The 14,836-nt window shown below is 45.2% G+C and overlaps 1 protein-coding gene across 4 annotated transcripts in view; it reads left to right on the top strand.

The window, feature by feature from the left end:
- The window catches only part of KIAA2012 (KIAA2012 ortholog), a 126,401-nt gene that overhangs the window by 73,175 nt on the left and 38,390 nt on the right, over positions 1-14,836 (top strand). For all 4 annotated transcript variants that reach the window (XM_005904252.3, XM_070388099.1, XM_070388090.1 and 1 more), the window contains 2 exons: positions 359-496; positions 9,588-9,657. In XM_005904252.3, coding sequence (XP_005904314.2) covers positions 359-496; positions 9,588-9,657 — 208 coding nt within the window. The remainder of the gene's footprint in view (positions 1-358; positions 497-9,587; positions 9,658-14,836) is intronic.

Genomic DNA, 14,836 nt, shown 5'->3' with positions numbered 1-14,836 from the left:
TTGGGCAAGTTACTTAACCTCCAAGAGCCTCCAGTTCCTCATCTGCAAAATGGGGCTAGCAATATATGCCTCACAGAGCCGTTAGGAGGATTATATAAAGTGACTCCTACCCAGCAATACAGTAAGGTGCCTTTTCCCACTTTCCCATCATGCTGACTCCAGGTGTGAATTCATAACCAGACTCAAGTTATCCTCCACACATATGAGTCCCCTGTCTCTTCCATGGTAAAAATAGGTGTTACTATTAGTGTTCCAACGATGAAGAATTGCTTTCTATAAATATTTGGGGATTCAGACTAGCTCTTGTCGCACTGTATATCATTCCTATGAATGCTGGGCTTTCTGCTTCTCTTCACAGGGATCCCAGCAGTCCTTGGAGGCAGCAGCTCAGAAGACAGGAGAGCCTCAAAGTTGTATAAATAAAGGGCTGATATGTTCAAACAGAAAAGAATTTTACACGCGCAAGCTGCACCTCGACATGACGCCGTTCCTGAAGGTGATCTCACACTGAGAAGACGAGGGGTTTTATAGACACATACACAGGGATTCCAGTTAATACACTTCTGCATGGTACAAAAAAACAGCTTCAGAAGTCCCTCAGAGTTCCTGCTTTATCAGAAGGGACAGAAAATAGGCAGCTTGTAGCAGAGGAAGATAGAACAAATTAGGACAGTAATCACAGGCAGCCATCGGGGACAAATCAGTTGGGTGTCTGGTTTGGTTGGTGGAGGACAGGGAAGAGAGAGGAGAAAGGATAACCTTGAACCACTCATAAAACAGGTAAATATAACTCATTTTATCTTGACAGTTGTTACAATAATTGTTACTGTTTTACCATTGTAAATGGGCAGAGCTGATAATCCTACTATAGAGAAGGCTAACTCTTGAGTTAACTATTTAGAAGGCAACTACCAATCCTCTTCTGGATGTCTGACCCTGTTTTCACTAGGAGTTCATTACTTTCCCAAGCTCAGCTTCAATTCAGCTAAGGGTACTGAGAGTTCCTGTGGTGGGGATGGCACTTGTCCATCTTTGCAATATGCCCTCCTGCCCTGGCATCTAACAGCAACTGGCTCATGGAAGAGGCTTCCTAAATGCTCCATAAGTGGATCCCCTTCTCATCCCACAATCCTCTGACTTAAGAGCCTCTTTCTCCCCATTATTTGCCCCCCTCAGAGGTGAATGAACAAGAAATAAATGACCTTGGAGTGAAATAAACTGATCAGGAACAAAGCAAGTCTTGGCCTGGAAGCATCTCAGGTCCTTCATACTACCCTCAAAAAACAAGATCCCAGGTCCTTGATAAGAATGGTGACTAAGAAAGATAGAAACAAAGGTGAAGACGTCAAATACTCGTGGGGCTCATGATGGGAGCACTTTCCAGTGCTGTAGACTGGCAGGGACTTCCAAGTTCACGTGGGTCACCCTCCTAACCTCACTGGTCCAGAGTTCTTAGGTTCCAGCTGCTTTGAGTGGTCCCAGTCCCAGCTCTGCCAGGTGGGGCTTTGATTCCGAGTCACGTATGCCCCAAATCTGTCTCTCTCCATGGCTGGGTTTTTCTTTCCTGTTTCCTCTTAGATAGGCTCTTTCCCCATGGTTTCAAGATAGCCATGAGCTTCTGTTTTCTAAATCACTGGCCTAGCTTGAGTCACATGGCCATGCACAAATGAAATCACCATGGCCAGAGGAATGGAAGACACTGATTTTCCCAGCCTGGAGCCATAGGAACTCAGAGTAGGGAGGAGAGGAGTGTTTCAAAAAGGCAAACTTAGAAGAAGAGAATGGTTCTGGGAAGCAAACCTAAAGATTTTCCTAGAAGTATTCAAAATAATTACTTTGATTCATTATTCATCGTATGCCACCAAAACAATGTACCACAGTCTGGGTGGTTTAAACAATGGAAATTTATTTTCTCACAATTCTGGAAGCCAAAAGTCCAAACTTAAGGTGTCAGCAGAGTTGATTTATTCTGAGGTCTTCTCATGGCTCGTAGATAGCCGTCTTCTCTCTGTGTCTTTACGTGATCTTTCCTCTACACGTCAGTGTCCTAATCTCCTCTTGTTTAAAGACATCAGTCGTATTGGCTTATAGACCATTCAAACAACTTCATTTTACCTCTTTAAATATCCTGTCTCCAAACACAGTCACATTCTAGGATACTGAGGGTGTTCTTCAACATACGAATTTCAGAGAAACACCATTCATCCCCAAACACTTATGTTAATGAAACTATGCTCTTCTTTTCCTTAGCAACACTTTAGTTCTTCCCTTAGGGCTTGAAGAATTATGGTTGATGCTTCCTGGGATGCGATATCGTCATTAGCACTATTCATTCATTCAACTCATAATGAGCATCCACTACCTACTGTGTGTCTGGCACTTTCTGGGCCTTTGAGATACATCAACAAACAAAACAGATAAAGCCTTGTCCAGGCAACGTATATGGTAAATTAATAACTGCTATGTAAATAAGACAAGAACATATTTATGGAGCCTCTAGAAGCTGCAAGTGAGGGATTTTACAATTTTTGTGTGTGTATTTAGTGTCCACAGTGCTTTCCTGTTACACGTTTTCATTCAGCAATTTTGGCACCATATTATAGAAGGAAAGGCACTGTCATCCCCAAGGCCCACTTTCTAGTCCATCCTTTTCAAGACTCACAGAAATTATAACTCAGTCTGCTTCTGCATGAGACTGATGGGGACACTCTAGACTTTCTGACTCCCAGACCAGTCCTTGCCCCTCATACTACATCTTTTCTTGCAAATGCTCAGTGTTAACAGCTCTCCCTAGATAGACCTTCTGCTTGCTGAGGTGGCAGCTGCCAGACTCTTAGGGGCTGCCCCGCAGAAAGACTCAAATCTCAGGATTGCACATCAAAGGATGGAAAGCTCAAATCAAGAAAGGCACACAGGCTGTTCAACTCAGTCTATACTTTTCATCTCTGCACTTGCTGCCTAGTCACGGGGCACTTCATTCATTTTTGGCTGGTGCATGTAGGAAGCAGTGCACATTTCAGGGGATGAGGGTAAGAAACAAAAATATTGGAGCAGAAAAGGGAAATGGAAAGGAATATAAATAATCACAATTGCTAACATGAATGAACAATTGTTCTGTGCTAGGCTCTGTTGTAAATTTTACATGCAAGAACTCTAACTCACAAAGCGAATCTAAAAACTAGGTAGCATTATCCCATTTTACAGATGAGAAAAGTAAGGTCTTGAGAGGTGAAGTGACTTCTCAAATGTCATACAGTTGGTCAGGCAGCCCTGCGCCAGAGTCCATGTTTTGTTTGTTTGTTTGTTTCTTGGGCACACCTCATGGCACGAAGAAACTAGCGCCCCCTGCAGTGAAAGTGTGGTCTTAACCTCTGGACCACCAGGGAAATCCTGCTGCTGCTGCTGCTGCTAAGTTGCTTCAGTCGTGTCCGACTCTGTGCAACCCCATAGACGGCAGCCCAGCAGGTTCCCCCGTCCCTGGGATTCTGCAGGCAAGAACACTGGAGTGGGTTGCCATTTCCTTCTCCAGTGCATGAAAGTGAAAAGTGAAAGTGAAGTTGCTCAGTCGTGTCTGACTCTTAGCGACCCCATGGACTGCAGCGCACCAGGCTCCTCCGTCCATGGGATTTTCCAGGCAAGAGTACTGGAGTGGGGTGCCATTGCCTTCTCCGAGAGAAATCCTGGGACCCATGTTTTCAACCACTTCGCTATAAAACTTCCCTGCAGGCCTCAGCTGAGTCCTATCCAATCAAAATCAGCGCCTACCAAATTAGATAAGCATCCAACACAGCTCCTTCTAGAAAATTCCATCCCTAAGCACTCATCCAGTCTTTTGCAGGAAGATTTTCTGATTCTGCGGGGCTCTGCCATTCCCCTCCGTTTCACCTGCGTTCTGTGGAGTCAGCATAAAGCTTTGTCTCCCCATGATCGCTCATTTCCCTTCAGACAGGATACATTGAACATCTACTGTGTATCAGACACTGTTAGGCGCTGAGTGTACAGAGATGAATCATCGCCATCCCTGGCCTTCCAAGGAATCTGTAATCTAAGAGGCAGATAAACAAAGAAGTGGATAGTATCAGCACAGTTTTGTGCAGAGGTCAGCCCAGGTTGCTACAGGAGAGACGCCTTCATTTATTACACGTGGAATCCTCCTCAGATTCAAGAACCTCTTTATAACACTGAAGGCAATGCTGTCAGCCCATTTTCTAGGATAATCTGTATCAGGCTTAGATCTGGGGAAACATGATCAACCCAGAGTACATCTGGGTTCACATAAAAATTGACCCATGTTTTTTCTTTTTAAATCTATTTTTTGTAAAAGAAATGGTAATTGATGAATAAATTAAGATAGAGATTTCTTTCCCTGGGAATTTTAATAAATTATCAGGGTTAGGTCATGGTAGTGGGGAAGAAAATAGCAATAATGCCAATTAATGCTAGATACAGAATTGAATATGCTTATACTCGACACTGACATCAAAGGGTATGTACGTTATGCCCAGAGGATATGAAGAATGAGAAATAAGCCTCCACCTCACAGCCATCACACAGGCAGTCATTGCTTGGTGCCCTTGAATCCTGACAGAGGGACCTGCCTGAAATGGGGTACCCTGAGTTGTCCCCTGTCCTTGGTTAGGAGTCAGGTGTTACTTGGATGTAACTTACGCAGGCAGGTGTGGGTACATCCTGCCAAGAAGAGTCTGGCTGTCACTACCCTGAACCCTGTGGTCATGTGGGGAAGAGACAACATGGATTTCAGTGAGGAGAAGTAACGGCAAAACGATGCTTGATGCTCAAGACGTTGTCCAGAGGTGGAGTGGGCCCCTGAGGAGGGAAGTTCCGGTGCCTAGAGTCATTGAAACCTACTTTGTTGACCACCAGCAGGCAAGTTGCAGATGAATCCCAAGCTGGTTTCCAGATGCGATGACCCCAGGACACTTGAAAATAATTTTGCCAGCAAGAATATTCAGGGCATTGAGTCTGTGACAGTTCCTCCCAAAAAAAAGCCCGAATTAAGTGGACTCTTATCAATATTAAAGTATCTGACCAGCAGTTGGGAAGCCCTGGGTGTTCTCGGACTCTGAGCAACCTTGTCACACTGTGGGACTCCTCTTCAGCTGCCTCTTCAGTAAGATGGAAATAGTAATACTGGAACCTCCCTACCTACCTCTCAATGGTGAGGCGAGAATTAGACGAAATAATAATTTTCAAAGAGTTTTCACATCTATAAAGGATTCGATTCACAAAGAAGAAAGAAATATTCACTGATCCCTGCTAAGAGCAGGCCTTCCACATATTAAACCTTATTTAATTTCCCCCACCCCCTTCCTGGTAAGTGTACAGTTCACCACTGTGCAGATGAGGAAACTGAGGATTGGTGAGATGAGCGAACCAAAGAGTGATGTAACTGGTGGGAGAGGGAGCTAGTTTTCAAAGCCACCAAACCTACAATTCCTCTTATTGATAAGGTTTATCTGCGCTGTTCCTGAGAAGAATTTAATTGTATATCTTTGTTTAGCCTTTCAGTACCTGGAAGAGGAACAGAGATTTAATACTTTCATCTTAATAATGCAAGATACCTTATGATTTTCATAAATCCATTCGCTTTATTGAAGAATAAATGTGAGATCTTTTTAATACATGAGAAAAGTTGTACGACCTTGCAGTTGAAACTCACAAATGAGACCCTGATTCCCTTCAAGCATCAATAAGGCATTGAAATTGGTCATATAATGCATGTGTTAAATGATATGTTACAAAGAATTTCCAAATATATTTTCCTAATTTAGCTTTTCAAGAACTCTCTACAAAATGTATCATTACTCCCATTTCACAGATGGAGAGGCTATGATCAGTCATACAGAGTGAGGCCAACTGGAGCCCCACCTCTGGCTCCTGCTCCCCCTCCGCCCCGTAGTTCTTTCCCGGAGCCTGCTATGGGCCTAGAAGTACCATGCTCAGATAGGGGGCTGGGTGTGAGGGGAGAGGGCAGGGCCAGTGGAAGGTTCTCCAAGAACAGCTGAGACCTTCAGGACACCTGGCCCAGCCCCTGTCTGTTGCAGAAACTGAGGCTCAGGAAGTAATTACCTCACATGACCTGTAAGGCCTGAGATGTAGCATCCAAGCTTCAGTGCACAAGGTCTGAGTCCAGGGCCTGCACCCCAACCCCTGGGGCAACTGTCTCTCTTGTCTGGTTTTAGCGCTGCAGTTTGTGTTTACCAAGTGTTTGTTACCATCCCCATTCACCCACACCCCTCCCCAGCCCTAGAATACCACACTGTTGCCAGCACTCTTTCTAAATACAGCTCAGTCATGCCACTGGTTTGCTTGAAATTTCCTACCACGTCCCCATTGGCCTTCCGGTTAAATCCTGGCATCAAAAAATGTATTTCTTTTATAAATAGAAAAATAGAGCAAACAAAAAAATATTTTTTAAAACTCCAGACTGCAATATGCAATATCTGGCTGGCCAGAGTCTGATTCCCACTGTCTGGGCACTGAAGCCATGCCGAACATCCCTGGCGCCAGCACAGCCTCCTTGCTCTGCGGGAACTGCCCGCCTCCCCTTCCCCGCAGGACTTAGCACCACGTCCACTGGTAAACAAACCTCCCCAGCCTAATTTAGCTTCACCTCCCCTGAGGTCCTGCAGAAACCTGTCATATCACTACATTTATCACACTGCATGGCAACGGTGAGATTTCTTGTTTCTCTACTGAGAAACAAGTTACTGAGCTTCTCACAGATTTTTTCAGCTCGGTGCCCCCGGCGTCCAGCACAGTCCCTTGCGCACAACAGACACTCAATATATAGTCGTAAGCTGAATGAACCGATGAAGAGTGAATGACCTGGCCAGAATAACTGAGCTGGGATCTGAATTTTCTGTCCTTTGGTTTGTTTGGCTCACTTGAGTATTATTGCCGTGTTTCAATCATTGCTTTTGTAACTCATTAAAAGCGACAGCATTTTATTTAGTTTTAGTTTTTCCAGTTCAAATCTTGAATTCAAAATATATTCAGGAGGTTTAAAATATTTAACTATAAAAGGGTATGTCTCCCAGTTGGGCTCCCTCCCCATCCCACGCCACTATTGGCTGGTTTTCTCTGTACCCTTCCTGGGGTAGAGACATATTTTATATATGTTTTCACATATTATACTGGAGGAGGAAATGGCAACCCACTCCAGTATTCTTGTCAGGAGAATCCCATGGACAAAGGAGCCTGATCCATAGGGTCAAAAAGAGTCAGTCAGTACTGAAGTGACTTAGCAGGTTACGTATTATACACATTGCTTACGGTCTTACTTTTTTGTTTTACTTAATATATTTTGGAGTTCTACTTCAATTTATTAAGAGATCCTTTTTAATGGTTGCATTGTATTCCATCGTGTAAATTACCATGATTTACTTAATACATCCCCAATTGACGAGACATGTAAGTTGTTTCTAATATGCTGCAACGAATGACCTCAGATGTGTCTTTTCACATGTGTGTTCATGTATGTAAAAAATAATAGGTTTTTGACACCTTTCTAAGCAACAGGGAGAATTTTTTTTCTTAAGGCCACACCACATGGCTTGTGGGGTCTTAGTTCCCGGACCAAGGATTGAGCCCACACTCTTGGCAGTGGAAGCAGGAAGTCCTAACCACTGGACCACCAGGGAACCCCCCAGAATTTCAAATTAAAACTATTTATGTTTCTAACAGGGACTCATCAGAAAATTCTTTCCAAATCCCCAATTCTGTCTGCATCTCTCCATCTGTGAAAGGAGAAGAGTATTTCTTGCTCCTGAAAGCTGATAGCTGCTTGCTATTAAGACTGAAGGTTTATTCTTCTGGGCTTTGAAATTCTTCCAAAAGAGGAAGCTTGTTTTTCCCTTTTAATCCAATTTCCTGTTAGACTAAAAAGATTTATAAACAGGATTTTTAAAAATTTATCTGTTTTGTAGTCTTCTAACAGCAGTTTACTAGACTGAGGCAGGTTTTTCCTGCAATCGTTTCTTTTTAAAAACCTTTCCATTTACTCAGGGATGAATTTTTCTTTTTTTTTTTTTTAACTGCATCAGGCCAAATCTGCTTTGTCTCCAAACGGACACATGCAAAAGAAGGAAAGTTACTTACCTGCTGTAGGTTTTCTTAGTCAGAATATCTTAGCAGCCACAAACACTAAGCTAACAGGTGAGAAGCACACCGGGTAAAAAGCCACCAAGCAAGCAGAGAATGTCAAAACAAATCAGCAGATAATTGTCTCTTCTCAAAGCAGCTTATGTATTTGATGATAAAGTGACTGACTGTCAGCTAAAGGCTGAGGAACTGGAGTCCCGGGGGAGGCTTCTAGGGCCTTCAGATTCCTTCTCCATGGCTGAAGTGAAGCTGTGTATCACGCAGATTCAGGTGACAAAGGCCAAGAGCTGGCCTTATAGAACACTGGGGGCTTTATTTGAGTCACTGACTCTACCCGCCACATTTCCTTGGCAACTTAAGAACTGCTCTTCCTGCCCTCTAGAGAAGAGCCATGGTTATCAATCCTGGCTGCATATTGGAATCACCCAAGAAGCCTTAAAGATGCTCCAGCTCCAGAAAGTCTGATTTTAACGTTGGAGGTTAGGGCCTAGGAATCTTCAATCCTAAAGGAAATGAGTCCTGAATATTCACTGGAAGGACTGATGCTGAAGCTGAAACCCCAATACTTTGGCCACCTGCTGGGAAGAGCCAACTCATTGAAAAAGACCCTGATGCTGGGACAGATTAAAGGCAATGGAGAAGAGGGTGGCAGAGGATGAGATGGTTGGATGGCATCACCAATTCAATAGACAAGAATTTGGGCAAACTCCGGGAGATGATAAGGGACAGGGAAGCCTGGTGTGTTGCAGTCCATGGGGCTGCAGAGTCAGACATGACTTGGAGACTGAACAACAACAACTGCCTAGGAATTTTTTTTTTTAAGTTCCACAGATAATTCTAAGATGCAGTCAGTGTTGAGGACCATCATTATAGAGATTTCTGGGTTGTGGGATTGCAAGCAGCTTGTATCACTCAGAGAAAGAAGAAAGGGTTTCATGTGGTAAGAAATCCAATCCATGGTTATCCTGGAAACCCCACAAGCCTGACCCTTTTGCTCCCTCACTTCAATCCCTCAGTACCTTCCATCTGTTTTCAAGGCAAAGACCAAGGTACTGAGAGTCTAACTTGTCCCCAACCTTTCCACTTTGCCCCCTCTCTGCAGTGGTCACACTGTGGCCCCCCCAAGTCCCTGCGGGCACCTCGCTGCCTTCTGTCAGTCCGTCTTTGCCAGTGACATTCTTTCCCCAAGTATGTCAGGCATGGAGCACAGCTTGGACAGGCAGACAAGCCTTCCCCAGAATGACGGATGAAGACAGTGCTCAAGGTCACTGCTAAGCCCACCTGGCTCTTCAGGGCCATTCACCCTGGCAGCAGCCTTCTTGGACACTTAAGTCAAAATAAACTGACAAAGGAGGAGAAGAGACCACTAAGAAAACTGGATTCCCTTGTAGCAAAGGGCATGGACCCTAGGAGTGCTTGCATTTATTGTGTCTTATGTATCTTTTGTTGTTGTTACCTAACAGGCAAGTAGAGAAGAGATGGATGATCATGAAGAAGGTGGAGAACTCAGAGAAAATCATCCAGACGCTCAAGGTAGAGACAGTTGGGTTGGGTTTTATCATATCTGATTACAATAATTGTGGGATGAATTGCGCATCTGTGCATTGTTCAAAGATGTTAATGAGGAATGACTGTTCCATTTCCTGTCAGGCCATGGGTTGGAAGGCAGAGTATAGACTCTGATGCACTCTTAATGCATCACAAGCCAACTGATAATGACATGCTTTTATGTCCTTGGACTTGAGAGATTTATTTCCTGCCAGCGGCTGCAGATTGATGGAAGGCAGTGGAGACTTTGGGGCATTACAAGAAGACCCCATATGCATGTCTGTCTCTGGCTTCTCCTGCTTTCCCCAGCACTTGGGTATGCAGGTGAGGGACCTTAGATTCCCTGTCTGGAGGGACGACCTTACAACAAAGGGAGACCAGCATCTTTGGAGACCCAGCCCCTGACACCCACAGCTCTGGGTGACCAGAGCTGTTTGAATGTGACTTCCTCCAAAAACGATGCTGCATTTGATAATGATGATGACTCTGGGAAAGATTAGGCCCAGAACTAGGCTTTGGGGCATACCTCATATTCTCATACCTTGAACTGGAAGCTCTTCCCTGGCGGGGAGCACCTGGGCTTGCTACAGGATGCTTCAGTTAGCTAGGCCCAGGTCCACAGAAGTGGACTTTATCCTCATTGCTTCTTGCAGGAGTGGAAACAGTTGTGTGAGAAACACTTGCATTCTCAAGGAGTGGATGCAGGGTCCGCCAGAATTGCGTTTGTGGATTGCTGTATAAAAGCGTCCAGCAGAGGGAGCCAGAAGGTGAAAGTGAAGTTGCTCAGTTGTGTCTGACTCTTTGCGACCCCATGGACTGTAGCCCACCAGGCTCCTCCATCCACGGAATTTTCTAGGCAAGAGTACTGGCGTGGGTTGCCATTTCCTTCTCCAGGGGATCTTCCCAACTCAGGGATCGAACCCAGGTCTCCCGCATTGCAGGTGGACGCTTTACCGTCTGAGCCACCAGGGAATCCCTAGGGGGCGCCAGAGAGGGCTGAAATCCCGCCTCTGCTCTGTTCCCAGGCGCTCCACCCCTGGGTGCATCCACCCAAGGGAGGCTCCTTTCCCTACTTGGTCCTTCTACTGGGACACCTTTCTGTTAAGTCACATAAGGTTCTCTGGATAGCCGGTCAGCAGCAGATCTGAACAGATGAGTGGAGAGCCTGGGCTCTGGAGATGGACTACCTACCTCTTCCTTAACCTCCCCACCTCAGTATCCTGTTTTCAGAGACGAAAACAGGACTGCCCTTGGACTACCCCGGTGGTCCAGTGGTTAAGACTCCTAGCTCCCACTGCAGGGGGCGCGGGTTTGATCTCTGGTCGGGGAACTAAGATCCCACATGCTGCATGGCTTGACCGGAAAATTGTCAGGAAAAAAAAAAAAACAGTACTGCCCTGCCCTCATAAGTTTGCATGAGGGATAAATTAAGTAATTCATGTACCATAGCCCTTTAATGAATATGAATCTCAACTTGGATATCTCAATGAATAACCTTGTACCCTCTTCACAGCCACATTTTACCAGTCTGTGAAATGATGGCACGATTCTTCCTATCCTGTCTGGACCCTCATAGGGTGAGAGAGACCATAGAACTTACTGGAGATAAGAGTGCAAGTCATGGATTTGGGGGTTGCACCCTAACTTGATCTTTTTCTAGTTTCTATCTTTTGCTATTTTTTTCAAATGACACTCCCCTCCCAAAATTAATTTTAATATTCATTATAATTTTATACTCATTTTTAAATTTTTCATTGCTTCTGAATATCAGACAATAAAATACTACAGTAGCCTGATCCCTGTGTTCAGTCAAACTTTTAAGCAAGGTTTCTGCTGACCTACATCTCCTGCCACCTCCGTTTTAAAAGCTGAGTAACAATAACCAGGGAAATGTATTCTGGTCTTCATATCTTCCATATCGTAAATCGCATATCCAGACTATGAACACTGATGAGGCTCCAAGGTCTTGGCCAAGTGCAGTGGAGGTTTTATGCAGTGCAGAACATGGCCAAATCTAAGCAATGACCAAGTCAGTCAAAACAGATTTCCTGGGAGGGACAGGCCCCGGCTCAGTTCCATAAAGGTTACTCAGACAGTCTTTTACCCAGTGAAATATCACCACAGAAAATTAAAGAAAGCATTTGCCTGTCCCGAATGATAAATGCTAATGTTCAAAAAGGATTTCAAATCTTTGAAGGGAAAAAAAGGAGGGAGTGCCAAGGAATTTTTTTTTAACTATTTAAGGATCAGTTTTCCCCTCGTGGGTCTTACAACTAATTGTCAGGATTTTTTTCCTCCTCTAAATTAAGTAGTGAGCTGCAAGATTAACTATAAGCAATGAGCCAGGGCCACATCCAGTGAGAATACCCTGAGTCTTGGACTTGCTGAGAACACAGCATGCAAGTTTTCACAAGACAGTTCAAAACAGCAACCCCCAAGTCAGAGAGGGCTTGGGAAACAGCTCTTATTTTAAATATGAAACTTTTCTTTCTGCCTCTCTTTCTCACCCCCGAAGTCCGAGGAAGGGATAAAATTTCCATTCTTTTTTTTTCTTTTTGGCTGCACTGGGTCTTCATCCCTGGCGTGGACTTTCTCTAGTTAAGGTACACAGGATTCTCATTGTGGTGGCTTCTCTTGTAGCAAAGCAAGACCTTCAGTAGTTGTAGCACAGGGATTTAGTAGTTGTGACTCTTGGGCCCTAGAGCAGTAATTGCTCTGCTTCTGCTGCTGCTGCTAAGTTGCTAGGCTTCAGTAATTGCAGCACGTGGGCTGTGAGGTTGTGGCACATGGGCTTAGTCACTCCTCTGCATGTGGAATCTTCCCAGACCAGGGATCGAACCCGTGTCCCCTGCACAGGCAGGAAGATTCTTATCCACTGGACAACCAGGGAAGTCCAAAATTTCCATTCTTCTTTCAATTCTTGTTTATTTCTTAGGCCAACTGCTCTCAAACTTCAGTGTGCCTCAGAACCACGTGGAAGGCTTGTAAAAATAAAGATGTCTGGGCCTCCAGAGTTTCTGACTCACTAGATCTGGGCTGAGGTCATAGCATTTACAATTTTATTAAATTCCTCAGTGATTCTGGGGCTAGTGGTCCAGGGACCACACTTCGAGAACCACAATCTTGAGCCTCGCTTCGAGGATTTATCTCTCTGAATTTGACAGTGACTCAGTTTAATCTGTTCTTTTGGACATAATAGGAGTATGAACATTGGAGGGCTTTGTTTAGGCAGCATCACAATAATCAAGAGCATCTATTATTGGGAATTCCCTGGTGGTCCAGCGGTTGGGACTGTGGGCCATGGGCCTGGGTTTAATTCCTGGTCAGGGAACTAGGATCCTGCAAGTCTCACAGTACAGCCAAAAGAAAAAGAGCACCAGTTATCAAATCTGAGTCCCTGGGTTCAAATCCTGGTTCCACCTCTTACTAACTGTGCAGCCTTGGGTAAGTCACTAAACTTCTCTGGGTATCTTTTCATCTGTAAAACGGGGATACTATAGTACTTCTCTTGTGGGGTGGTTGTGACATACAGGAGTTAATACACACAGTGTGCTTGCAAGAACGCCCGGCACACAGTGAGTACTCACTGAAGGTTAGATACAGTCTACTTCTTAAATAGCTTGGTTTAGTAGCCCTATCAGGAAAGACTTGTTCTTGGTTTAACATGATGGAACATAATGATTTACTTACTTTCCAAATCCATCTCATTTGCAGGGAGGCAGGGTGGGGTTACTGGCTCTCAGGGACTGACTGAGTCCTCCTTGAGAGTCCTTCTTCTGCTGAGGTCCAGGGCCAGGTAGCAGACCCAGTCTGAATGAGGTCATGTTGCAGTAGTGACAGAACCCCTCGGAATGTGGCAGACCTTAAAACAGTCTCAGGAGCTTTGAAAGATCTGGGGAGCCCTGCATGAGTGTAGGGGGCCCCCAGTGACTAGCCTGAAACAATACAGGGTGGGAGACAAAAGGCAGATCTGGCAGAAAACCTTAGAGACCAACCATTTCTATTCTACCAGGAGAAAAGGCTCAGAGCATCATTGCTCTGTCATGCAAGAGACAGACGTGCAGTAGTTAGGATGTTGGTTCTAACAAAGACCAAAAGAAAGTGACTTCAAACAAGAGGGAAGGTTTATTTCTCTCTCAGGGAAGGGTCTGAGCTGGCAGGCAGGGGGTGGGACAGCTCCACTCCACAGGGCTGTCCAGGGACCCAGGCTCTTTCTTATCGTCTCTCTGGCACTCCATTTGCTGTCACCCCTGTCTGCCTGGTCAGAGCTGGCTCAGCTTCCTCTTCACCCTGCAGGACAAGGGAGGGAAAGGCCCAGCTGCCTTGTAAGAGCCTAATTCAGGAATTGCACCTCTTCCACCTCTGCTCATATCCCGTTGGCTTCCCTGGCTACAAGTGAGGTTGGGGAATGAAATGTCTTGCTATGTGTTCATGTGTCAAGCTAAAATGTGAGGGGGTCTGCCACCCAAACACAGGGCAGAATGGACATTAGGTGGGACTTAGCATCAGAGTCAGACACGACTGAAGTGACTTAGCAGCCTCAGCAGCAGCAGCATCTCTGCCAAGCTGGGTAGATGGCTCTGTCTGGCAGATGCTACCACTTCCTACCTCATGGACTCAGAGTCACCATGGTGGGCCATTTCTCTCTTCCTTTTTTTTGGCCATGCCATACAGCATGTGGAATCCAAATTCCCCGACCAGGGATCGAACCCATGCCCCCTGCTTTAGAATCTCAGAGTCCCAGTCCCTGGACCACCAGGGAAGTTCCATTTCTCTCTCTGCTGCAGACACCATACATGTTTTAGCCATCCGCTCTGTGACTGGCCTGAGAAGAGGAGCTTGTGTATCCCTGTTTCCCATTGGTCTTTACAGCGTCAAAGGGAAAGCTAAAAATTACGATGCATTTGAGAATTTGCCTGATACCTTTCAAAAGTGCAGAGACTTCAGTGAGGCTTCAGTGCTCTCATTTCCACCAACCCCAGTAGGAACTGCCGAAGGAGCCAGACCCCTTCTTTGAAAATGAGCCCCTTATTAGGGAGCGGCCAACACCAGCTGCTCTCCTTCGCCCTCTCTATCATTTGATGACGCTGCCACCTCCTCCAGAGCACTGAAGTCTAATCCAATTTCACACATACTTATTGGTGCTGCTGCTGCTGCTAAGTCG

This window comes from Bos mutus, chromosome 2, assembly GCF_027580195.1.
Source record: "Bos mutus isolate GX-2022 chromosome 2, NWIPB_WYAK_1.1, whole genome shotgun sequence".
Lineage (NCBI taxonomy): Eukaryota > Metazoa > Chordata > Mammalia > Artiodactyla > Bovidae > Bos > Bos mutus.
This window is presented reverse-complemented; position numbering and strand designations above follow the sequence as displayed.